The sequence below is a fragment of the Antechinus flavipes genome, chromosome 3, assembly GCF_016432865.1.
Source record: "Antechinus flavipes isolate AdamAnt ecotype Samford, QLD, Australia chromosome 3, AdamAnt_v2, whole genome shotgun sequence".
Classification (NCBI taxonomy): Eukaryota; Metazoa; Chordata; class Mammalia; order Dasyuromorphia; family Dasyuridae; genus Antechinus; species Antechinus flavipes.
The window spans coordinates 15,144,229-15,168,837 of record NC_067400.1 but is presented as its reverse complement, the minus strand read 5'-3'; the positions used below and the strand labels follow the sequence as shown (position 1 = coordinate 15,168,837).

General features: G+C 38.2%; 1 protein-coding gene across 2 annotated transcripts in view; it reads right to left on the bottom strand.

Moving 5' to 3' along the window:
* Positions 1 to 6,912: 6,912 nt before the first annotated feature.
* Positions 6,913 to 24,609, bottom strand: part of KCNAB1 (potassium voltage-gated channel subfamily A regulatory beta subunit 1) — a 409,613-nt gene continuing 391,916 nt past the window's right edge. For both annotated transcript variants that reach the window (XM_051983068.1, XM_051983069.1), the window contains exons 12-14: positions 22,010 to 22,130; positions 17,579 to 17,667; positions 6,913 to 8,971 (exon numbers count right to left, since the gene is read on the bottom strand). In XM_051983068.1, the coding sequence (XP_051839028.1) occupies positions 8,882 to 8,971; positions 17,579 to 17,667; positions 22,010 to 22,130 (300 nt within the window). In that variant the 3' untranslated portion in view covers positions 6,913 to 8,881. The remainder of the gene's footprint in view (positions 8,972 to 17,578; positions 17,668 to 22,009; positions 22,131 to 24,609) is intronic.

Below are 24,609 nucleotides of genomic sequence, written 5' to 3'. Positions count from 1 at the left end.
CTCAGTGTCCCAGAACATTTATTAAATAGCAAAGAGTACTTTGTAATGTGCTATAATCACATTTGAGCAGAAAATAACTTGTTTCCTTGACCTGTCAGAGGTCACAGTAACCTGAGCAGTTCTGTTGTTTTTATAAAGGCAAGAAGTTAATAACTAGTTCTCTGTGTTCCCAGTAGGAAATTATATATATATATTTTTAAAACAGCAAATACCAAAATGAAGTGTTTTTTTTTTTTTTTTATTTTTGTCAGCAGCCTTATTTGTACTTTTATACGAGAGCCCAAAAACTGTCCCAAATTTAGAATTTGAAATACTTCATTTAAAAGGAAGCTTGGATGCTAGAATTTTTCCATTGGGAGAATTTTAGAAAAGTTATAATTTCAAAAATTTGTTGTTTAAAGGGGATGCTTACCAACTCAGAATTACGTGCCCGCCAGGCACGTAAGGACATACTATTAAATCCCTAGCTTTTTTGTGATGTCTACATGTTAGGCCCATGTGGTCAGAAACTCGGTCAGCATGACCGTGTCGACCCTGTTGGTTCAGCTTTCTGGACTTGAAATTTCGTTGACATCCCTGGGAGCAAACACGAACACATTTCTCCACGGAATTCCACTGGCCTTTGAAAGTCCAAAAGAAGCCTTGTGATCCTCATTAGAGAATTCTGAAAGTGGTTTGGAGAAGGGTTCTTGTGGCTTTCTGGACCTGCCAGCACATTTCCAGTGGGAGCTGTGTCAGTTTGACCCGCTGGCCGGTAACGGGACGACACAGTCACCGATACGGACGGTTTCATGTTCCGGTTAGCTTTCACTTACCACATCTGGCAATTCTTCAAAGCTTGAAGTATGAGTATATCAGAGCAACGTAGCTTGTGCATCTGAAATACTCCTTGTAAACAGGGAATTTGAAAAAGAAAAAGCTAAACTTGTTATATATTGACAGCTGGAGCCAGTGCCCTGTGGTATAGAAAGAGTTGTGGATTTGGAGTCCGGACTTAGGTACAAAGCTTGCTCTGCTAAAATTGTGCCCTTCATTTAACCTTTTTAGAAGTTTTGTTCTTATTTGAAAAGTTTGAACTAGATTATAATTTTTTAAGAGCCTTTCTGATTCCATGAAACTATCATTGTTAGAAACTGATTTGTCTGTCAGTCACTGAAATTTCTATTCTGAAAAGAAGACGCCTTGAGGGTTTTTTGGATTTCCTGGTGCCCTCCTCCTTGGCTGTTAATCATTAATTCTCAGTAAAGTTATAGAAAAAAAACAGCACAGAGTTCACTGGTGGGGCAACTAAGGTAGGTAGGTCCTTTTCCATTCTATGAATTTTCTTTTTTAAATTGACCGTTTCATGTTCAGAAACGTATCATTCTGCGTCTTGCTTTGGCCCATCACCATCTCTCGGGAGCTGGAGCTCACCCAGGTCCTCAGGAGACATGCCCAAGCACTGTTGCTTTAATCAGCATTCCTAATCATCTTTCAGAACCATTCCAGATTGTTCTGGTTCCGCTCACCTCGTCCTTTGTCAGTTCAGTCTTCTAATATCATTTATTATAATGCAAGAATAGTCCATCACAGTTTCAAAGTTTAAATTTTTAAAAATTCTAAGCTTTTTAAGTTTAAAGTTATCGGGGCGTAAAATTGCACTAGGTCTTTGGGGATAGCTTATATTTGTATACATACATAAATTTACATATATATATGTATGTATGTATGTTTTTCTATTCATTTGTTCAATTGTTCCCCCTATATGTATGTATGTATGTATGTATGTTTTTCTATTCATTTGTTCAATTGTTCCCCCATTGAGGAGCACATTTCTTCCCTTATGTTCCAGGTATTTTCTTTCTTTTCATTTCCCCTTCAGGATCAGGGAGTTTGTTTTGCTTGTAACTGTTCCCTTCCCAGTATCATGCTTGACTTCTCCTCTTCCTATCTCCCCACATTTCTCTGTTGCATATGATGCATTTCTCTGAAAAACTGTGAGTGTTAAGGGTTTTCAGCTCTCCTTTGCTTCTGCCAAGAGTATGAATGAAGCTCACGAGGTGCCTGCTTCCCAGCCCTCCCTGTGTGTGTGTATATTCTCATGAAGTCTCTCTGAGAAATCTGAGTTCCGTCCCCTTCTCCCATTCTCTTTCCCTATCTAAAGTCCTCATTATAGAACCAAGATCTACCCAAGATCTCCCTGTTTTTCTTATTTAATTCCTTCAATTTCCTTTGACAAACTGAAGTTCTAAAGGGATACTTGTTCCTTTCCCCCTCAATTAGCACTATTATCATCATACAGACATCCAGACAGCATACATACGTACATCAACACATACATCTGCAACATCATACACCCCTTGCTGAAAGAGATTTTAGTTTTTGACTTGTCCGCTGATTTTAGTGTCTACATTTCAGTCTTCTCACCTCTGGATTTTTCATTGGAAACACTTAAAAGTCTTCAATTCCACTAAAGATCTGTTTTCCTCCCTACAGGATTAGATGCGGCTTTCTAGAATGAGTTCTTGGTTGAAAGTCCATGTCATTAGCCATTTGGAATATTGTATTTTAACCTCTTATTTATAGGGTGAGCTGCCAGTAAATGCTGTAAAAATATAGGTAATGTTGTAAAAATGTACAATGCTGTAAAAGCTTATATGTCCCTGAGTGTGATTAGTACCTCAATGTTTTTTCAGGATAGTTGCAGAATTTTTAATGTGCTGGGTATTGCCCATGACATTTCTGGGACTTCCTTTTAGGGTTTCAGAAGGTGATCTATTCATTCCATAGGCACTTTACCCTTGGGTTCTAGTAGATAGGGGTAGTTTTAATTTGTGATTCCTTGACATGTTAAAGACCATGGTTTCCAGGGACTCCAATGATGATTTAAATTCCCCGTCTTCGACCACTTTGACTACTGATAACACTGTGTGTACATATCAGATAGTTTACATTTTCCTCCTATTTTCTTAATGTTTCTTACTGTCTCAGAGTCATTGATTTCTTGTTTGATCTCTTCTGAATACAGGTTGTCCCATTTCTGAGGTAATATTTGCTACTTTCTGATCTAAGTTATTTAGTTTCCTTATAGTTCTTTCTTGGGCTTTTTCATGTCATTTAAAACGACAAGAAAACCCAAACTTCTTGTTCCATTTCTTCTAGTTATTCATGTAGTCCTTGTGGAAAGCCCATTTTCCCTTTAACAAGCTGAGGTTTGTGGTACTGCTAGGTTGGATTCTTGGGCATTTTGTCTCTTTAGTCATTCTTGTCTCCTTGAGTTTACTTGTAGCTGGGTAACATGTTCACCCAGGTCCTCATGCTGTCGCTTTAATCACATCTTCCAGAACTCTGCTGGTTCTTGGCCCGGGCTCTGTACCAGGTCCCGGCTCTGTCTTCTCTGCTTCTCCGGGGTGGGCCTCGGCCCTCTGTGTTCACATCCTGGATTCCCTCACGTTCTGGGCTTCACCTCTCGGGATCTGTGTGGATCGATGGTCCTGGTTTTCTCTGTGGCGTCTTGGGACAGAACTCCAAGGACCTCCGAGCCCGAGAGGTTGTGGGAACTTGCCTGGGGGATTGCAGACGGGCTGGAGCTCTCGGGGAGCTCTGGTCATTGCGCCCTGTTCGTCCCATTTTGGGCCTGTCTCCAGTTGTGCTGGGCAGCCGTGGACTTGGCCTGGTCGGCCGGCCTTGCCGAGGGCTCCGTTGCCTTCTCCTGGTTTTCTCTTCAGTTCTGAGGTAGAAGTGGGCAGTACAGATCCTCACTGGATTTCCCGACCATTATTTGGCGCGAAGGGATTTATGGGTTTGGGCTAGGCGGGTGTGGGGAGGCTGACTGCGGGCCCTCAGTTCCGGCTGCCATTTTCTCTAAAGGGCCTCTGATCACAATGGAAACAGAATGAGATCTTGAGCCAAGAGCGACAGGAAAAAGTCTAAATCTTGTACAGTATACAGATGCGGCTTATGTTTAAGATGTCCTCATCTGCTGAGGAAGAATATGAATCACTGACTTGATGTGGGCTTAGTATTTATATTAATAACAATTCAATGATCCAGTCAGGTCTGCCATAATTGGGCCCAGGTAATTTTGAATGTTGCCACTAGATGGCAGCCACTCGACTAAAAACAAAAAACTCACCTTGGAGCAAGTTGAATGGGCCACGGGAATGATTAACTAAGGAGTGGTGACGGGTGAGTTTGGACCATGCACTACGGTAATTTCTGTTGGAACCTCGTCTTTCCCTACCGTTGGGGTTTGGTTTGTTGTTTTACCCCCCAGGAATACTGTTTTCCAGTAACACGTCCCCGTGTTTACTTGGATACCTTTCCTAAGAATGGCGTCATCCTCCAGTGTCAGCCTGTTTTTTCAAGGGCTCATTACATTGCTGTTTTGTACTAGTGCTTACCCGTCTGTTCTTGAAGGAGGGAGTGGTTAGGGTTAGAGACCTGGCTTCAGGTCCTGCCTCAGACTCACGTTAGCTCTTTGCCCTCCTCTCTGTACTCAGAATCTGTAAAATGGGGCTGGTAGCATCTGCCTCCATGAGGATCCAGTGGAATCATGTCAATAAAGTGCTTAAAAATTATTTTAGATTTCACATTCTGCTCATTTTACATATTCATCATCTTCCCCCTCTACTGTAAACCAGCGGCACCATATTGGTCCAAATAAAAGTTTATTTCCCTTGGATTCTGGCTTTTCAAAAAAAGGGGGAATGTTAATTAATCTTACTACTATAGACACAGCTTGAGCATCACTGTATACACCATCCCTCCCCTTCCTCCCACAAAATCACTGTTTTCCGTCGGACTGTGCGTTGTTTGGGAGCTGTGGCCAGAAGCCTTGAAGGCTGCAGCCACAGCAAGATAAGGAGTCACTGTCTTCCCCTCAGCAGGGCCCTTCCTTCTTGCTTCCAAGGTTCTCCCTTCTTCCTCCCCTCCGCCGTCCAGCAATAGCTCTCATTTCTCCAGTGCTCTCAAGTAGCTGATCCTTCCAACAACCTGAGGAAGTAGGTGCGCTTCCCATCGTTCCCATGGAGGGTTAGGGGTGATTTTCATTTTTATAATCAAATCTATACTCGAATTTTGGGCCCACAATTGAATTTCCAGTTTTTAAAGGAGCAGATCAACACCACATGGGATCATGAGAGTCACACGTGAAAATGAGCAAGCGCCATTTCAGACACAAGTGTCACCAGCACCAGCCCGCATCTGCTGGCTCTGTCCGCCTGGCCCCTCTCCTTTGGCACAGTGAGTGCCAGGCCCTGCTGTTTCCCCTTAATGACTTAGTGAGGGGATTGACACCGAGCCAGCCTTGGAACACTTCTTGGCACTCTGTCGAAGGGAGGTGAGGAGTTATGAAATGTACCGGGATGCATTGCACCCCGCTTTACTTGCCATCTTGGCTGTGAGTTTGAGGTCCGATTGCTAATTTTGCTTCCAAGAACAAAGTGTTCTCTGCATGGATTCCATCCTTTAAAAAAAGAAAAGGTTATTGGAGCTCTTTCTTAAGCGTGTCATAGAAAACCCCTGCTATGAGAGGGGAGATTTGTTCTCCAGGGTTCCCAAACTCAGGAGAGCTGGGAATTTAGAGGACTAAAAGATTCTATCTTTACTTTCCCTATCATCCAGCTGAAATTTTGCATTTCCTTCAATTATAACCATAGTTAGCAAAAATCATTATTCTGAGACAGACATCATAGGCTTTACTGGCTTCCAAAGGGGTCAATAACACAAACCTTCAATTAATGTATAGGGTATTTTTGGAGAGGAAGGATGCAGGGGAGAGGCAATGTGTTTGAAGTAACAACATTACATCTGTTTGAAGACCTACGAGCAAATGGAGACTTTATATTATTCATGCAAAAGCTCCCCAATCTCCTTTGATTTGGAAATTCCCTAAGATTTTCTTTCTCTTTAGGAATCTCTTGCTCTCATTTTAGGAAGCAGAAACAGAACTATAACTAATGATTCTTGGGCTTGGAACGAGCCCCTCAAACTCCAAGCTGGTCAAAGCAGCAAGAATCCCACATCTTTTTCTTCCTCATCGATTCTTTGAGAGATTTGGATCAAAGTTTCTAATTTGAGAAAGAGCTGTTTCAAGAGTCAGAAAAGTGGAGAAAGAGATCATGGCATAAGGCTGCTGCACAAAGGAAGTGAGTGCTCATTTCAGGTCCTTTTATAAAAGCTTTCTATTTTATCTAAACATTATTATTACTGTTAGCCAGCTGCTGAGTTTTGTTATTTCGATGTTATAGAAGGACTTTTAAGAGCCATCAGTAACTCCCTTAAAATTTGACATATTGAGACAAAAACCTAATTATGGCCTTAGTTAGAAGAATAACATTGGATCATAGAGTTAGAGCTGAAACAGACTTTAGAAAGTTTAGAAAGTTTAACCCCCTTCATTTGTATGGGGTTACATATCTAAAAAGTGTCTGAGGCAGAATATAAACTCAATTCTTTTTGACTCTAACCTCAGCGGTCTCTCCACAATGGCATATAGCACCCTCCAAGTCAGTGAGGTCTCATCAAGATCTGAATTCCTATCTCTGGGTTCAAAATTCAGATTGTTTTTTGACTGATTTAATTATGATGGTTCCCACTCAACCCCTTTTTGCCCAAAACATTTTTAGGTGACCCCAGGCATATAAAATATACCTATTTATACCTAATATACAAACCAAACACTTCCTGATAATAAAGCATCATTTTCTCACCCCCACATTCAATTATGACCTCACGTGGACTTAGAAAACCACAGTTTAAGAAATTTTATGCCCTTGTATTGTCTTACGCTTCCCCTTTTTCTATTCATTACCAATCTTCCCATCTGTACTTGAAGGTAATAACTTCCCATTTAATGGAGTGTTTCCTCCTATGTGACCTTATAAAAGTTATACTTTGCAAAATATTAAATAATGAACTTTCTGGTAGAGATTAGATGCACAAAATACTTTTATTATCTCCAAGCAAATGTATAGCAAGTAGATTGCAATTCCTGATACGTGGCATTACAGCTCACTTATACACATGTAGACCGTCAGACGAAATACAAAATGAATTTTAAAGGTGTTTTTATCACGAATCTGATACTATTATGATAATGATGAGGGTGGTAATGAGGAATAATGTTTTCTCCATGGAATAGTTACAAGTTGATGGTTATCAAGGAAAAATTGTTGGTGCTCCACGTTCACCCTTTAAGATTTAGCATTGAACCACTCATCTCCGTGAATGATAGTTAACACAAGTCTGTTCTAATTCTACATTCTTTGGGTTCAAAGTATTTCATGTAAAAGTGACATGGTCCTGTCGCTGAGAAAAAGAAGGATTAAAATTTTGTATTTTCTGGTGGTCTGATCATTAATGGGCCACCAGCCAAAACACAGATTTCCTTCCCTCTGAGGGATAGGCGGGAGCTCACCGCAACTCTGTTAAGTGGCTACAGGTGGCAGATGCGATACTATAGAAGAATAAAATAGATCATTCAGCAACAGGATTCGCCACAACTCAAATTCGAGGTCAACTAGTGCCCAGTCAAACCATTTGCTTTTAGCCCATGCTGTATCTCATGCATACAATGGCTTAATGCACCTAGTGGGGTTACAGAGCCATCAAGAAGTTTTCACCTGTTTCTTAATGGGTCAACGAGGGACTCCCCATTGACCAAAATCCATTGCCTAGGTGACCCAGCACCTCCATGAAATACATGACCTGCTTCATGTTGACATCTTCCCCCAAATACTAAACATTAGATTGATAGTAAAACCCCAGAAGTAATTTTTAGTATTGAACATTTGCTTTTTCTGGGCATTTTATAGCATAAAATCGCAACTGAGCACATGTATATCTTAAAAGCTCAAATAGTGAAACTTTCAGAAGGTATACCTACAAGCAGTCAAATGTATGGAACAGCTTTTAATAAAATAGACAAAAATGAGGACTTTGCAGATACATTGATTTGTAATTTATTCAGAACTAAGATTCCTTAGAAGCATACTTTTACCTCTCGCCTAATGCCATCGTAACGTCTCTGGTTAACTATGATACGATCCATTCTCTTATCAACTATTCATTTAATCTATAAGTGAACATAATTACTTATATCTGAATAGGAACACTGACGGAGGTATAGAAGACAGTCAATTGTGGTCCAAACAACTACAGCTGATATTTAAAATTAAAGGTAACAAAGACAAGTGAGAGGCTGCCCTTGGTGACTTGGGTACAAGTCCTGCATGAGACACTAACTGTGGGACCCAGAAGTCACTTAATCTCTGTGCTCCCCAGGGACCTTCTAAGATGTGTTATCCACAAATTGCCAATCTGTCTCAGGGGAAGGTGTTTCTGTGTTTACTGTTGAGATTCCCATCTATAATAAAGACAGAGAGCTTTGCTCATGACCAAGTGAAAGAAAACTCTTGATTTTCCAGAGAAAAGAGAAAAAAGGACCTGAATTAATCTTGCTTCCTAAGCCTCATCCAGACTTTGTAGCTAAGACATTTTTTACTTCTCACAAACACATCTATGGATTTTGTTCGTTTGAAAAAATATATCTGTACAGCCTTCTTTACGTTACCAAATACCTGAAGGTTATAAATCTTTTTGTTTTCCGTCTACTTTTCATTGCACAAGCATGAGGTACACAGAGCAAAAACGCAAGGATCGGCGGCGGCTTCAGTCCTAGATAAGAAAATAGAATCGCTATTGTCGGTGGCGAGTTTTTGCGTGTGCTTTCGAACATCGGTGCACGGTGGTAGCGACAGCGGACGCCGCGGAGATTCCAGGAACGCTAGAGGTTGAGCAGCGGGCTGCTAAGTGACTTGGATGACTGGATATTGGAACAGTTCTGAACTGGGTCTAGGCCCCTATTTTAACCATGCACTTCCATCACCTCATGCAGCGATTAGGAGCGATAGTCCTTTTTACTGTACGGCTTGTTTCGAAGTATGTTATCGATCTCGTTCACCACGTGTGATGTCATCTTTGGGAGGACCTGAAGTGGAGAGAAAAGGAAAACCAGCTTTGGATACTTCCGAGCCAAATGGAAGTTCCTTGAGGGCAGAAACTAGGCCACTTTCATCTTTGTGTAATAATAATGATGATGACAATCACAGCTAGCACTTCTATAGCCTTTGATGTAATCTCTCTGATTTGCTTCTTGCAGGAGGGGGGTGTTATTCTTATTCCCATTTTACACATGAGGAAACTGAGGCAAATAGATGCAGAGACCCCTCTCCCCCTTGTTTGACAGGTTCATACGAGTCATGGAAGCAAAATTTGAACTCATCTTCCCAATTTTAAGTCTTAACCACTGACAAGTGCAGTGTCCGTCACATAAACGAATTTTATGATTTCCTGTAGCATTTAATTGAATGGAATATAGTCAGAACTGAGTATATTTGTCTTCCATTCTTGGTATTAAACACTCCACTCTCTCTCCTAACACCCTATAATGCTTCTTCATAGTAAGATGACCCACAATTCCCAGAGCCAATGTCAGGATCTACCAAGATGGAAATAATTAAGAAGCATTTATTAAGTATTGATTGTTCCAAGAATTGTGCTAAGCCCTGGGAATACAAAGCAAAACTCCCAAAACAAGACCAGCACCAACAAAAACTGGCTCTTATCTTCATGGAGTTTCCATTCTAATGGAGAAAAAATATATGAAAAATACAGGACAATTTATAGATGATATATGAGTTTGAGAAATAAATTAGGTTGGCCAGGGGGGGCTAAAATTTGGGGGCGCCTAGGAATTTAAAAAGACAGTTGAGGAGGATGTCAAGGGGTTGCAATCTGGGTTTGCAGAGAGATTATCTATAAATCATAGCAAAATATGGAGATCGATAGAGAGTCACAAATATATATTTATGCCTGGAAATCAATTACTGATTAAATCTGTCCTAGTCTGGAGAATCTTATTGTGATATTGAATACTATCAATTACTGAAATATATTCAAATGCATCAAAAGTCTAATTATAGTTCATTTAGGTAATGACTGTCATTTGTGAAAGTATTAATTAGGAAGAAATAAGGATGATGAGGTCTACTGGCCATGAAGTTGCAATTACTACTAAGACACAAGTGCTTCCTCCTTTTCCTTTTCTTCCTTCTCTTCTTTTTACCACTCCTTCTTCTCTTCCTTCTTCTTTATCTCTTTCTGCTCCATCTCTTCCTCCTTTTCTTCCTCCTCCTCCTTCTCCTCCTCCTCCTCATCATCATCACCATTATATTCTCATCTCCTTAATAACCCTTCTCTCAAAAGAATCAGAATTCTTGGACTGAGATCTGGGTGGGAATCACAAAAGCAGTTTGCTAATAGACTTTTTTTGTAATGAATCCCATAGTACAGTCACTGTTAAGATGATTGTGTTACTGGAAAATTTCTAGGCTATAAAACTAAACACATGGCAAATGGGCATTCTGAATCAAAAAAATGCTCGACTCCAAGAAGGTGAGGAGACGATTTCTAAGAGATAAATGGTCAAAGGAGATGAAACAAGTAATTCTCAAAAGAAGCACTGCAAAGTAATCTGAATAATATGAAAATATTCCAAATCACTAATAATAACAGAAATGCAAATCAAAACAATCCTGAGGTTTTATCCCACATCCGCTGCCAATGGTGAATTACTTGGGAAACAATTTGTAATTATAAGGGTGAAGTAACTATGATGCCCATATCCTTGAACCAGAGACTCCACGGTGCTTCTTCTACAAGGAAATCATAGGGTCCCCATATACTCCAAAATATTTATAATAGCACTTTTTGTGATAGCTTAGAATTAGAAATAAAGTAGATGCCCATTGATTCATGGCTAACTAAACTGTAGTATGTGAATGTAATGGAATATGACTGTGCTGGAAGAAATGATGAGTGTGATGAATACAGAGCAGCATGGAAAGATCTATATGAACTGATATGGAGTGAACAGCAGAACCAAGAAAACAATCTACACAGTAACACAGTAATGTAATTTGAAAGAATGACGACACACCAAAAAATCAAAGTAAATGTTAGAAGAGTATAATGATCAAACAGGACATAAATATGAGAAGATATCCCCAATTTATGTATTTGTTAACATACTGCACATATTTTCTTACTTCTTAAAAAAAAATCAACCAATTGAACTTATTTTTTTTCCTCTCTAAAAAGTACTATTCGAATCTCATAATAAAGAATGATTGGTTCTTTGACAAAGAGACCTGAGTTTCAATTGATAAATGACGGACAAAAGCAGCTACACCCAAAGAAAGAACACTGGGAAACGAATGTGAACTATCTGCATTTTTGTTTTTCTTCCCGGGTTATTTATACCTTCTGAATCCAATTCTCCCTATGCAACAAGAGAACTGTTCGGTTCTGCAAACATATATTGTATCTAGGATATACTGCAACATATCCAACATATAAAGGACTGCTTGCCATCTAGGGGAGGGGGTGGAGGGAGGGAGGGAAAAAAAATCGGAACAGAAACGAGTATCAATATAAAGTAATTATTAAATAAAAATTAAAAAAAAAAGAATGATTGGGTGAAACAGCAAATCACAGACATAATAACTTCGCACAAGAAAATGGCGATAATGAGATATCATACCAAATGTGTGGGATGCAGCCAAAGCTGTAATAAGAGGAAATTTCATATCTCTAGAAGCCTACTTGCATAAAATAGAGAAAGAGAAGGTCAATGAATTGGGCTTGCAACTAAAAATCCTAGAAAAGGAACAAATTAAAACCCCTCAGTCAAACACTAAACTTGAAATTCTAAAAATAAAATGAGAGATCAATATAATCAAAAGTAAAAAAAAAACTATTGAGTTAATTAATAAAACTAAGAATTGGTTTTATGAAAAAAACAACAAAATAGACAAATCCTTAGTAAATCTGATTAAAAAAAGGAAAGAGGAAAATCAAATTGTTAGTCTTAAAAATGAAAAGGGAGAACTCGCCACTAATGAAGAAGAAATTGTAGCAATAATTAGGAGTTACTTTGCCCAATTTTATGCCAATAAATTTGATAAATGAAATGGAAGAATGCCTTCAAAAATATAGCTTGCCCAGATTAACAGAGGAAGAAGTAAATAGACTAAACAGTCCCATTTTAGAAAAAGAAAAAGAACAAACTATTAACCAACTCCCTAAGAAAAATCCCCAGGACCAGATGGATTTACATGTAAATTCTACCAAACATGTAAAGAACAATGAACTCCAATGCTATATAAACTATTTGAAAAAATAGAGATGGAAGGAGTCCTACCAAATTCCTTTTATGACACAGACATGGTACTGATACCTAAACCAGATAGGTTGAAAACAGAGAAAGAAAATTATAGATCAATCTCCCTAGTGAATATTGACGCTAAAATCTTAAATAAAATATTAGCAAAAAGATTACAGAAAATCATCCCCAGAATAATACTCTATGGCCAAGTAGGTTTTATACAAGGAATGCAGGGCTGGTTCAATATTAGGAAAACTATTAGCATAATTGACTATATTAATAACCAAATTAATAAAAACCATATGATCATTTCAATAGATGTAGAAAAAGCATTTGATAAAGTCCAACATCCATTCCTAATAAAAACACTTGAGAGTATAGGAATAAATGGACTTTTCATTAAAATAGTCAGGAGCATATATTTAAAACCATCAGTAAGCATCAAATGCAATGGGGAAAAACTGGAACCTTTCCCAGTAAGATCAGGAGTGAAACAAGGTTGCCCACTATCACCATTATTATTCAATATTGTATTAGAAATGCTAACCTCAGCAATAAGAGTCGAGAAAGAGATTAAAGGAATCAGGGTAGGCAATGAGGAAACCAAACTTTGCAGATGATATGATGGTATACTTAGAGAACCCCAGAAAAAAAGCTATTAGAAATAATTCATAACTTTAGCAAAGTTGCAGGATACAAAATAAATCCCCATAAATCCTCACCATTTTTATACATCACCAACAAAATCCAATAGCAATATATGCAAAGAGAAATTCCATTCAAATAACTGTCGATAGCATAAAATATTTGGGAATCTATCTATCAAAGGAAAGTCAGGAGCTTAATGACCTAGAAAAAATAACAACAAAATTCATATGGAAGAACAAAAGGTCGAGAATTTCAAGGGAATTAATGAAAAACAAATCAAATGAAGGTAGCCTAGCTGTACCTGATCTAAAACTATATTATAAAGCAGCAGTCACCAAAACCATTTGGTATTGGCTAAGAAATAGATTAGTTGATCAGTGGAATAGGTTAGGTTCACAAGACAAAATAGTCAATAACTATAGCAATCTAGTGTTTGACAAACCCAAAGATCCCAATTTTTGGGATAAGAATTCATTATTTGATAAAAACTGTTGGGAAAACTGGAAATTAGTATGGCAGAAATTAGGCATGGACCCACACTTAACACCATATACCAAGATAACATCAAAATGGGTCCATGAACGAGATCATAAATAAATTAAAAGGAACATAGGATAGTTTACCTCTCAGACTTGTGGAGGAGGAAGGAATTTGTGACCAAAGAAGAACTAGAGATCATTATTGATCACAAAATAGAAAACTTTGATTACATCAAATTAAAAAGCCTTTGTACAAACAAAACTAATGCAAACAAAATTAGAAAGGAAGCAACAAACTGGGAAAAACATTTTTACAGTTAAAGGTTCTGATAACTACATATATACACACACACACACACACACACACACACATATATATATATATGGAGAGAGAGAGAGAGAGAGAGAGAGAGAGAGAGAGAGAGAGAGAGAATGAGAATTGACTCTAATTCATAAGAAATCAAGACATTCTCCAATTGATAAATGGTCAAAGGATATGAACAATTTTCAGATGATGAAATTGAAACTATTTCCACTCATATGAAAGACTATTCCAAATCACTATTGATCAGAGAAATGCACATTAAGACAACTCTGAGATACCACTACACAGCTGCCAGATTGGCTAAGATGACAGCAAAAGATAATGCTGAATGTTGGAGGGGATGTGGGAAAACTGGGACACTGATACATTGTTGGTGGAATTGTGAATACATCCAGCCATTCTGGAGAGCAATTTGGAACTATGCTCAAAAAGCTATCAAACTGTGCATACCCATTGATCCAGCAGTGTTTCTACTGAGCTTATATCCCAAAGAAATACTAAAGAAGGGAAAGGATCCTGTATGTGCCAGAATGTTTGTGGTGGCCCTGTTTGTAGTGGCTAGAAACTGGAAAATGAATGGATGCCCATCAGTTGGAGAATGGCTGAGTAAATTGTGGTATATGAATAATGTGGAATATTATTGTTCTGTAAAAAATGACCAGCAGGATGAATACAGAGAGGACTGGCGAGACTTACATGAACTGATGCTAAGTGAAATGAGCAGAACCAGGAGATCATTATACACTTCAACAACAATACTGTATGAGCATGTATTCTGATGGAAGTGGATTTTTTCAATAAAGAGAAGATCTAACTCAGTTTCAATTGATCAATGATGGACAGAAACAGCTATACCCAAAGGAAAAACAATGGGAAATGAGTGTAAACTGTTTGCATTTTTGTTTTTCTTCCGAGGTTATTTTTTACTTTCTGAATCCAGTTCCTCCTGTGCAACAAGAGAACTGTTCGGTTCTGCATACATATATTGTGTCTAGGATATACTATAACATATTTAACATGTATAAGACTGCTTGCCATCTAGGGGAGGAGGTAAAGGGAAGGAAGGGAAAAGTCGGAACAGAAGTGAGTGCAAGGGATAATGTTGTAAAAAATTACCCAGGTATATGTTCTATCAATTAAAAGTTACAATAGAAAAAACCGTACTATTTGTCATATGGCAAGGAAGAGGGATACTTGGGGTAACTATGGTGATATAAGAAAGAAAATAATTCAATAAAAATTATTTTAAAAAAACTTAAGTAAATTTTAAAAAAGAGATAAAGAGATTCATCATATACATTCCAATTCATCCTCCCCTACTTTATCTGGCTCTTGTAATCTTTTTAGTGAGTTGTATTTTTGTTTGGGTGGTCAGTTTGAGAAAGGTTGGATTTCTTAATTGTTTGGAACAGAAATAATAGGGTGAGGAGAAACAAGATGCATTTGTTACTTAAAACCATTCTTTACAGAAGGATTTATTGTAATAGGACTCTTTTCACCTTTGAATTAGAAATAAACTTCAAATCCCAACTCCCCTCACACTAGCTATAGAGTGGATGTTTTATAAATATTTGATTTTTCATTGATTTGTTGAAAATTTGATATTCATTTGTTCAACCTAAAATATTGTTGCTGTTAAGTGGAAACCATCAAATCACAGACTTCCAACTCAAAGTTTTCAGATGCAGAATCAGATGGGCTACATTTATAATGCTCGAGATCCTCAAGCTGTTATTTCTCTTTTGAATTTGTAACAGGGGAAAAAACCTGAATCTCCAAAATATAATTAGGATGCATTATTGTTAATTTTTCAAAGATTTCTTTGTTTAATAAAAATATTTTATACGCCAAGAAGCTATCATTGTGTTGCTATGGATACTGTTACCTTGATATGGAGTATACCTCCTCCACCACTTAATAACAGTTGCTTAGGCACCTAGGCTCATCATCCAGCAGTTATCCTGGTAGGAAATCTCTGACATATCTAAGATAATCCTCAGGAAGCAGATGGACAGTCCATCTTTGGACTAATAGTAAAATAATGTTAGATGTAGATGGGCAGACATAATGGCATAATGGATGGGCACTAGACTTAGAATCAAGATAATTTTCAGATCTTCTAGAAGGTTAGTAGTTATGCGACTCTGGGGAAGTTGCAAGCTCTCTGAGCTTCAGTTTCCTCATCAATAAAACAAGGGAATTGAACCTAATGGTCAATAAGCTCCCTTCCAGCTTGAAATCTATGATCCTAAGATGAAGTGGGGGTGGAATGGAGAAGGGAAGATAATTTGAAAATTTTAATTTTTACATTGCGTCATGAATCAGGTTCTGAGAGAAAAATCAGAGCAAAAGGGAAAAATTATGAGTGAGGGAAAAAAAAACAGAAAAAAGAAGTGAATCTAGCATATGGTGACTTACATTCAGTCTTTTTAGTTCTTTTTTGTGGTTGTAGATGGCAATTTTCTGTCCAAACTCTATTGGAATTGCTTTGGATCAATGAACCACTGAGAAGAACCAAGTTTCTCATAATTGATCATTACACAATCTTGCTATTATTATGTAGAATGTATTTCTGATTCTGTTAGTTTCACTCAGAATCAGTTTGTGTAAATCTTTCCAGGCCTTTCTAAGTTCAGCTTGTTCATAATTTTTTTTTTTTTGTAAAACAATAGTATTCTATTACCTTTATGTACCACAACTTATTTACCTATTCTCCAGTTGATGGGCATCTACTCATTTTGCAATTCTTTGCTACCACAAAAGGAGCCACTACAAACATTTTTTGCACATGTGGGTTCTTTTCTCTCCTTTATGATTTCCTTGGGATACAGACCCTGTAATGGCACTGCTGGGTCAAAGGTTATGCACAGTTTTATAGCCCTTTGTGCATAGTTCCAAATTGCTCTCCAGAATAAATGGATCATTTTACAACTCCACCAACAATTCATTAGTGTCCCAGTTTTCCCATATGCCCTCCAACATTTATTATTATTTTTTCCTGTTATCTTAGCCAATCTGAGAGATGTGAGGTAATATTTCAGAGGCATTTTAATTTGCATTTTTCTAATCAAGAATGATATAAAGCATTTTTTCAGATGACTATAAATGGCTTTAATTTATTCATCTGAAAACTCCTTTGATCATTTATTAATTGGGGAATGACTGTATTGCTATAAATTTGATTCAGTTCTCTATATATTTTAGAAATTTGACCTTTATCAGAAACACTGGCTGTAAAAATTGTTCCCCAGATTTTCATTTCACTTCCCTTTTAATCTTAGATGTATTGGTTTTGTTTGTGCAAAGCCTTTTTAATTTAATGTAAATAAAATTATCCATTTTGCATTTCATAATGTTCTATACTTCATGTTTAGTCATAAAATTCCTTCCTTCTCCAAAGATCTGGTAGATAAACTATCCTTTGCTCTTCTAATTTGCCTATAGTATCAACCTTTATGTCTAAATCATGAACTCCTTTTGATCTTATCTTGGTATAAGTTACATCTTACTTATCTTTATATCCCCATTAACTAACACAATAGTAAAAGCTCAATAGACATCATTATTATTCTCATTCATTCATTTTCAACTGAGCAGTTCAGCAAACAACAGAAAGAAATGTATTTTAAATTGAGATAATATTGCTGTATGTCCAGGATCTTCTCCAACTTACTTGATGGAGTCAGAGTCTCCCGGACTTACTGAGGAGTCATTGGCAAGTGGGCCAGAGTCGTTTATTGGCTAAGATTGATGCTTAATATTATTATTGTTAGAACTAACTCATTCTTGAAGTTTGGGGCTTCCTGGCAATGCAAAGTTCATGATTTTCTGAGGTACCAGAATGAGGAGAGCCTCAAAGAAACTCCACATCTAAAGAGAATGCTCTTGATAGAGCTCATTGGCAATGGGTCAACTTACCTGTATGGCACCGAGGTTTTCTATAAGTTGCTCAGGATTGGAACACCCCAGGAGAACAGAGCTCACTCCCTCATTCCGCAGGCACCATGCTGTGGAAAAAAGAAGAACCAATCATGCCTTCCAAGAACTTCTGAAAATTGTCAGAGGAATAACCTATGTAATATAATTGTCAAGCAGCAAAGTACCATATAAGTGTTGTTAATATGATTACATTTATTTACAAACTGCAACCCTGTAGGTAGATAGGTTAATTTTTATCCCAGGGGATTTTTTATCCAGTCATGGTATAATTCATCTCCCCTTTCATAAATTCATTTCCCTTGGACACTCAGTTTGTTTTCTATTTCTGCTGGATCTTAGCTGGCAGCTAATCTCACTGAGGAGTCACCATTTCTAAGAGTTGTTACATTTGAGTAGGGACCCTTTGATGATGATGATGATGATGATAGTAGTAGTTGATATTTCTTTCAAACTTGAAGGTTTACCTCATATTTTACACATTCTCTTGTGGAAGAAATGGATCTTATAGCTTTTGTAACCTTCATTTTACAGATACCTCAGATAAACGACTTACTATCACACATTGCAGTGATTCTATTTCTTTCCTGTTAAATTTGAAGAAGCTTTTATTAGACCTCACCCTGTGATCCTCTCTGTGGCTTTTGACCCTGATCATCACCTTCTCCTGGTTACTCTCTCTTCTCTGAGTTTTTAATTTTTTTCATCACTCTGCTCCTTTTAGAGTTTTATCTGAACTGTCTGACCATTTCCTCTCAATCTCTTGCTGTTTCAGCATCCATCCCCTGCCTCCTAGCAGTGAATCTTCTTTAGTTCAAGTGCCATTTCTAATGTCTCTTACCTCTGAAGATAGAATAACGATGTTGTTATAAATTTTGTGTTTATTTTTATGTGTATAGTTTTTCCCAAGAGAATAGAAATTCTTTAAGGCAGGAATTATTTTTCTTTTAACTATGTATAGCCATAACCTGGCACAATTATAATCATATAGTAAATGCTTAGTAAATGTTTATTGACTGAATGAATAAAACTACAGGTCTAGGCACAGAGCAATGACAGGTTCTGTGGTGGAGTAGAAGGAATTTAAAATCAGAGGATTTCATCAATAGTCAATAAACATTTACTAAGTGCCTACTGTGTGTCAGACATCATGCTAAAATGCTAGGAATACAAATCAGAAAAAGAAAGATAGTTCCTGTTGCGAAGGAGCTTACACTCTAATGAAGGAAGACAATTTACAAAAGGCAATTGAAAAGGAGGGAGGTAGAACATAAAAAGTCAGGAGTAGGGGAGTGATGATATGATGTTTATGAAGTGGAAATCAAGCAGAGAAGCTGGAAATGAAGAACTGGCTGGAATATTCTGAGCTTTCCCTAAAGAGAAATTATGGGAGTCCTTTAGTCAGAGGGAAGAGACAATTGAGGGTACTGAGAAAACGCTGAATATCAAAGCAGAAGAAATCTCCTTGATGATGAGATGAGATCTCCTTGATGATGCTGAGCTTATTCTATGGACAGCAGAATGTTGGTGGAGATGGGACGGAGCAGCTGGTGCGAAATGACCCGAGTTTAAATCTTTGCTTAGATGTGTATAAGGTCACTTCCTAGAAAACTCCTTTCCTGTCTGTGAATCTCATTTGCCTCATTTGTAGAAAGAAGGGGTTCAGCCATATAGTCTCAGGTCCACTTTTATAGACTGGGAATGCTTAGAACTCTTCTCAGAGGTTTACATTTTAATCATAGTGGGGGAAATGTTAAATTTCAATTCAAAATTGGTAAAAATAAAGATATATATTTTCCCCCATCCAGGTTCGTGGATTTTAGAATTCTATGTTGGATCCCAAATTAAGAACTCCTGTTCTCTTAGAGAACACTAATTCCAAGAAACCATTTGATCTGCCCTGAAGTGGGAGAGCAGACTCCTTCTTTGTTGTTCTGCCAATGGATGGATCTGTTCTGCAGATTTACCTAAATCCGTGGGTAACTGCATCTGCAGACAATTTGGGATAATTATTAATGGAATGTCACCACAGAAGTCAGCGAGGATGCAGATTGTCAAGTAAACAGCCCCAGAAGGTGCTTGTCATATCTCACGGCTCCCAGAAACCAGCTGTAGGTAGCAGGGTGCCAGGAGACAGGGGTGTTTATTTAAATGGCTCATTTCCTTCTGAAGTTGTGGTTTATCTCTGGGTCAAAGGCAATATGACCCAGTTAATATTCCTCTTAATGCCTTCATAGACTTTTTTTTTTTTTGCCTTCATAGACTTGTGATGGAAACTTGTTTATGAAGGTTGAAAAGAAATTGGAAGGATGAAAAACTGTATGTTTGCTCTATGCTTCTGGGGAGGAGGTAGAGAACTGAAGTGTTATAAAAAGAGAAGGTTATGGATATGAAGAGTGCATTTATCCATAGAGACTGTAGGACAATGTCTAAGTTAACAGATATCTCCCTTCTCTTGGCATAAAAAGCTTTCCCATACTTTGAAATTCAACTTAAAGGATCCTAGGTCACAGTCAACTCAATGACTGGCTTAAGTGAATGTTTTTCCATTTCCATTTACTGATTCTACCAGATAGAGAACTTGCCACAAAAACTTTATGTGAATGGAAGAATAGGAGTGTAGGTTGGTAATTATTGATATTCTTCATTTTTAAATGAAGGTATTAAGATGATCTAAGATTTTGGTATTAATAGGGACAATTAGATTCTCCAAACACTGCAGAAAAGATCAGTCAGCTATCTAGAGAGATATTAGGAAAATCCCTTCTCAACTTCTCTCTCCTGAACTTCATCATCTTTCTTGACTGTGCTAAAGAGCCCCAAAAGATAAACACACTATAATGATGCTATTCTAGAACTGAAGAGAAGAACGTCTTAGATATAGTTTCTTTCTTTAAGCAAAAAGAAACTACAGATAACAACTTCCTAGTTTCTTGTATAAATTTTTGTTCTTTATATGTTGGCATGTTTTTTATTGTTAAATCACAATAATAAAGAAAATTATTATAAAGCAATAACAATATACTACAGAATGTAGAACATTAGAACTAAGAGGCAACTTAGACAAAAAGCAATCTTTTGATTTTACAGATGGGTAAACTGAAACTCTTTTCTCTGTCTTCAAATGTTAAAAATGGTCTCACCAGTTCTGGAGTATGTAGTATGAACTACATGTGCCTGCCTAGCTTTCAGGATCCTTGACCAAATTATCCCAGAAGTTTGCCATAGAAGAATCCGTCCAACATGCTGGATACCTTTTCCACTTTCCCCTGACATCACAAAAATGCTCTGGGAAGTACTCTGGCTGTTCACTTATCATCTTTGGCTCTTGTCATTTTTCAAATAAGTTTTTATTTCCTCTCTCCTACTTGTCCCCACTTTAAAAGAAAAAAAATAAAAACAAAACCTTTATGATAAATAAGCATTGCCAAACAAAACAAAATCTTTTATTGTCAGTGTCCAAAAAAGTCTTATTCTCCATCTTGAATGAATGTATCAACACTTTGTCAAGAGATGACTATAACTAATCCTTTGGAATCATTAGTCAGATCACAGATCTGAAGAATTTTTTAGTTTTTTGCTTTGAAATATTGCTAAAGAGTATTCTTCTGGTTCTGCTCACTTAATCCTGTATCAGTTCAAACAAGTATTCCAAGGATTCTCATAAATCATGGAATTCACTATCCTCTCCTAGAATCCTGGCTTCCTTCAAAACACAGATCAGGTAGGAACTCTTGCAAGAAGCCTTTCCTGATCACCACCCCTGCCTCCTCTCCCCATCTGTTAGGGCTCTCCTCCTCTCCAATTTGCCTTGTGACTTTGTATGTACTTATGAATCCCTCCGATAGAACTTAAGTTCCTTGAGGACAGGAACCAAGTTATTTTTGTCTTTGTATCTTCAGCATCCAGTACAGTATCTGGCACATAACAGACTCTAAAGAAATGTTGGATTGAATTGACTTTCCCCTTCGTCATCTTTATTGAATTGGGCCCTCTTTAAATGAGTGAGAATACACGAGAAGGGATGGATTGGACCAGAAAGGCCAATTGTCACCCAAGTTCTCTAGTGATAGATCTGTGCGTGTGTACCTCATCATGTGTATTATTGATTAATGTAAGCTCCTTGAGGTAGGAAATAATTTCTTTTGTTGTTGTTGTTTTTCTCTCCCCAGAGGCTTAGGCTACTTGGTACTTAATGAGACCATGTTGAATGAATGAATAAGGAATAAAAAAGGAAACATCTGGGAAAGGAGAAAATGCTTTGGATTTCTGGAAATTCACTTGAGAGAATATTATTTAGTATCTGCAGTTAATCTCTCAACAAACAGCACAATAGGTAAGGGATTAAAAAAGATATATAGGAAAAGGAAAAAGCTTGGCAAAGCCTGCCTTCTCCCAGACCACTGTCCTTACCCACTGCTAGCTGAGGTAGGGTGCAACCCAGGCGTTCTGCAATCGGAGAAAGGTCCTTTAGTTTGGTTTGCTGTTTTCTTCCTTCTTCACTTATAATTTTTTCCTTCAGCCACTGATAGCACTGGGGGCAAAAAAAGAGCAAAAGTTAACACCACCTAAATCTCTGGTGTGAATGATGGGTCAGATTGTTGGCTCCTGGGTTTGGTGAAAGAATTCTCACACTCAGTCTCCAAGTTAAGGAGCAGAAATTTATCTCACTGCTTGACAGCAGCTAATTTTAAGGGACTTTAGTAAAGAGTCAGAATCAAGGAATTAATTGTGATGCCAACTGAAGTGGGTTAAAGTTCCAAGGGAATGTAGCAAAGAGGCAGAAGCAAGAAGAAATTATGCTGCTTGATTGTGGGCTAATGTTCCAAAGGAGTTTAGCAGAGAGTCAGAATCAAGATCACTTTATAGGAAAGTGAAACAAAGGTTAGGTGGATATGATGGCTCACTGGCTCATGGGGAGGATTCTGGGTCATTGATGGATAGTATAGACTAGAAAGGCCTTGAGTGTCATTCCAGCAGCAGACTGAACTTGCTCTCCCAAGGCATTCTAGGTAAACACAGAGAGCTTCTTTATGGAGTTGGCCACGAGGAGATGAATTCTTTGGTCCTCACACTAGAAGACATGATTCCCTTATCCTCAGTACCTCCTTTGCTTCCAGAGTGAAGGTGGAAAAGGAGACAGAGGAGGCTAAGACTCTGACCAAACATGAACTCAAAGCCACCCCTGGCAGAATTTACACTCTAATGGGAGGGAGCCTGTTGACTCTTCCATGTGAGACTGGACTAAGTCCTGTGCTTTGTAACAAGGAGGAAGGCCTGTCTCCTAACTGACCGTGATCCCCAAATCTCAAAATGATCATTAAAACCATTGTCAACCTGCTGGTTTAGAGAATTTTCCTGATCTTAAAGCTGAAGCCAGATTATTTTGAAGTTTTTGACCTGCTTAGTGCTATAGAGTAGAAGAATGAATACTTACATATGAACAAAATCTAATTGTAAGATGTAGGAAATAAAAATGTTTGCAATTTTATCTTCCCAAAGTTGTAAAGATGATTTTAGAATTAATTCCACCTTAGCCCAAGATATCAGGAGGAGGAAATACTCATTAAGGCGTGAGAAGGGACCGGATGGCACTACTGCGTAGCAGACGGACTCCGCTCTCCCTCACCAAGGCAGGGTCCCTTTGAGGGGCAGCCCCGGGAGTGCACCGGCTTTGAAGTCTGAGTCGGAGACTTCAATCCTGGTGCTTCCTTGAGCTTTAGGCCCAGAGTGCACCGGGTTAATGACTCAGTTAACCTTCAGTTTCCTTATCTAACAAATGAGGAGGTCAAATCCAAGGATCTCCAAGGGTCTTTCCAGTCCTTTCAGGTAGAAGCTTTTCATGTTCTCTTACTTTTCCGAGGGTTCCCTTTGCTAAGACATAGGTAACGATGGCATCTTTCACCCAAGGTAAGAACTAGCTCTAGCTAAGCTGGAAGGAGAGTTAGAATGTGTAACTCTTTCCCTTTTTTAGTGAAAATGTTCGAACCCATCCCCCTGTACAAGCCCCAAGTGACTCCAGCCTCTGGAGAAAGCATTCGCCAAGTTATAGCTACCACTGACCTTTCCTTTCCCTGAAGAAATAAACGGATGCGCTGTTCGGCTGCGGCCAGATCCCAGACACTCCACCCACACTATTTTAATGGATTACAGCTTTTCATAATGTTTTTCATAATCACATAAAACCTCCCCAAGGACAGTCGCAAAGGAAACGTAGCTATACTGTGGTTTGGTCTGCGTGAGACTGTGCACATGTACGTTGCTCGGCGCCCAGGGATAAATTGTGCTGATGTGAGTATTTTCAGGAAGAGGAAGGATGCCAGTTCCGTCACCTTTTCCAATCTCAAAGGCTTATGGGCAGGCTCTTATCAGAGATGTCAACAGGGTTTTGAGCAGAGTCTATGGGAAAGACCTGTTCCCCCTTTCCCAAGTTATAATAATAATTATACAATTACTTATAATTATAATTTGCCAGTCAAAGCCCTAAAGCTCTTCAGGGGTTACATTTGATGCCAGTAATTTCAGGGGGTGCGACCATCAGTGGCCAAGACTGGACCTCCAGCTTCCCAGAAATGCTACTGGCTGCAGGAGTGTGTCCCCTACGGCTCATTTTTGTTCTTAATATGAAATCCAGAATTGGTCCAAATTAGGTGGAAACTTCCTGCTGACATTTCCCAGAGACCCAGATCTCCAAATGGGACATAAAGGCAAATCATCAAAGGCAGAAACCCTGTTAGAATAAAGGATCTGAACTTCATTCCAAGGGACACCTGGCCACTGATAAGAGCCATGAGTTCGCTGATAGGGGAAACATATCAATCTCTCTACACTTGTACTTTGTTTCAGTTCTTTTAACATTATGTGGACACCATTGGGACATATCAGATATCCCTCGAGCTCATTAATTAGTTGACCCATCAACGAATGAATGAATGGATGGATGGATGGAAAAGCATTTTCTCCACATGAATCAGACCACATAGTAAGTGCTAGAGCCTCCATTATAAATAAAT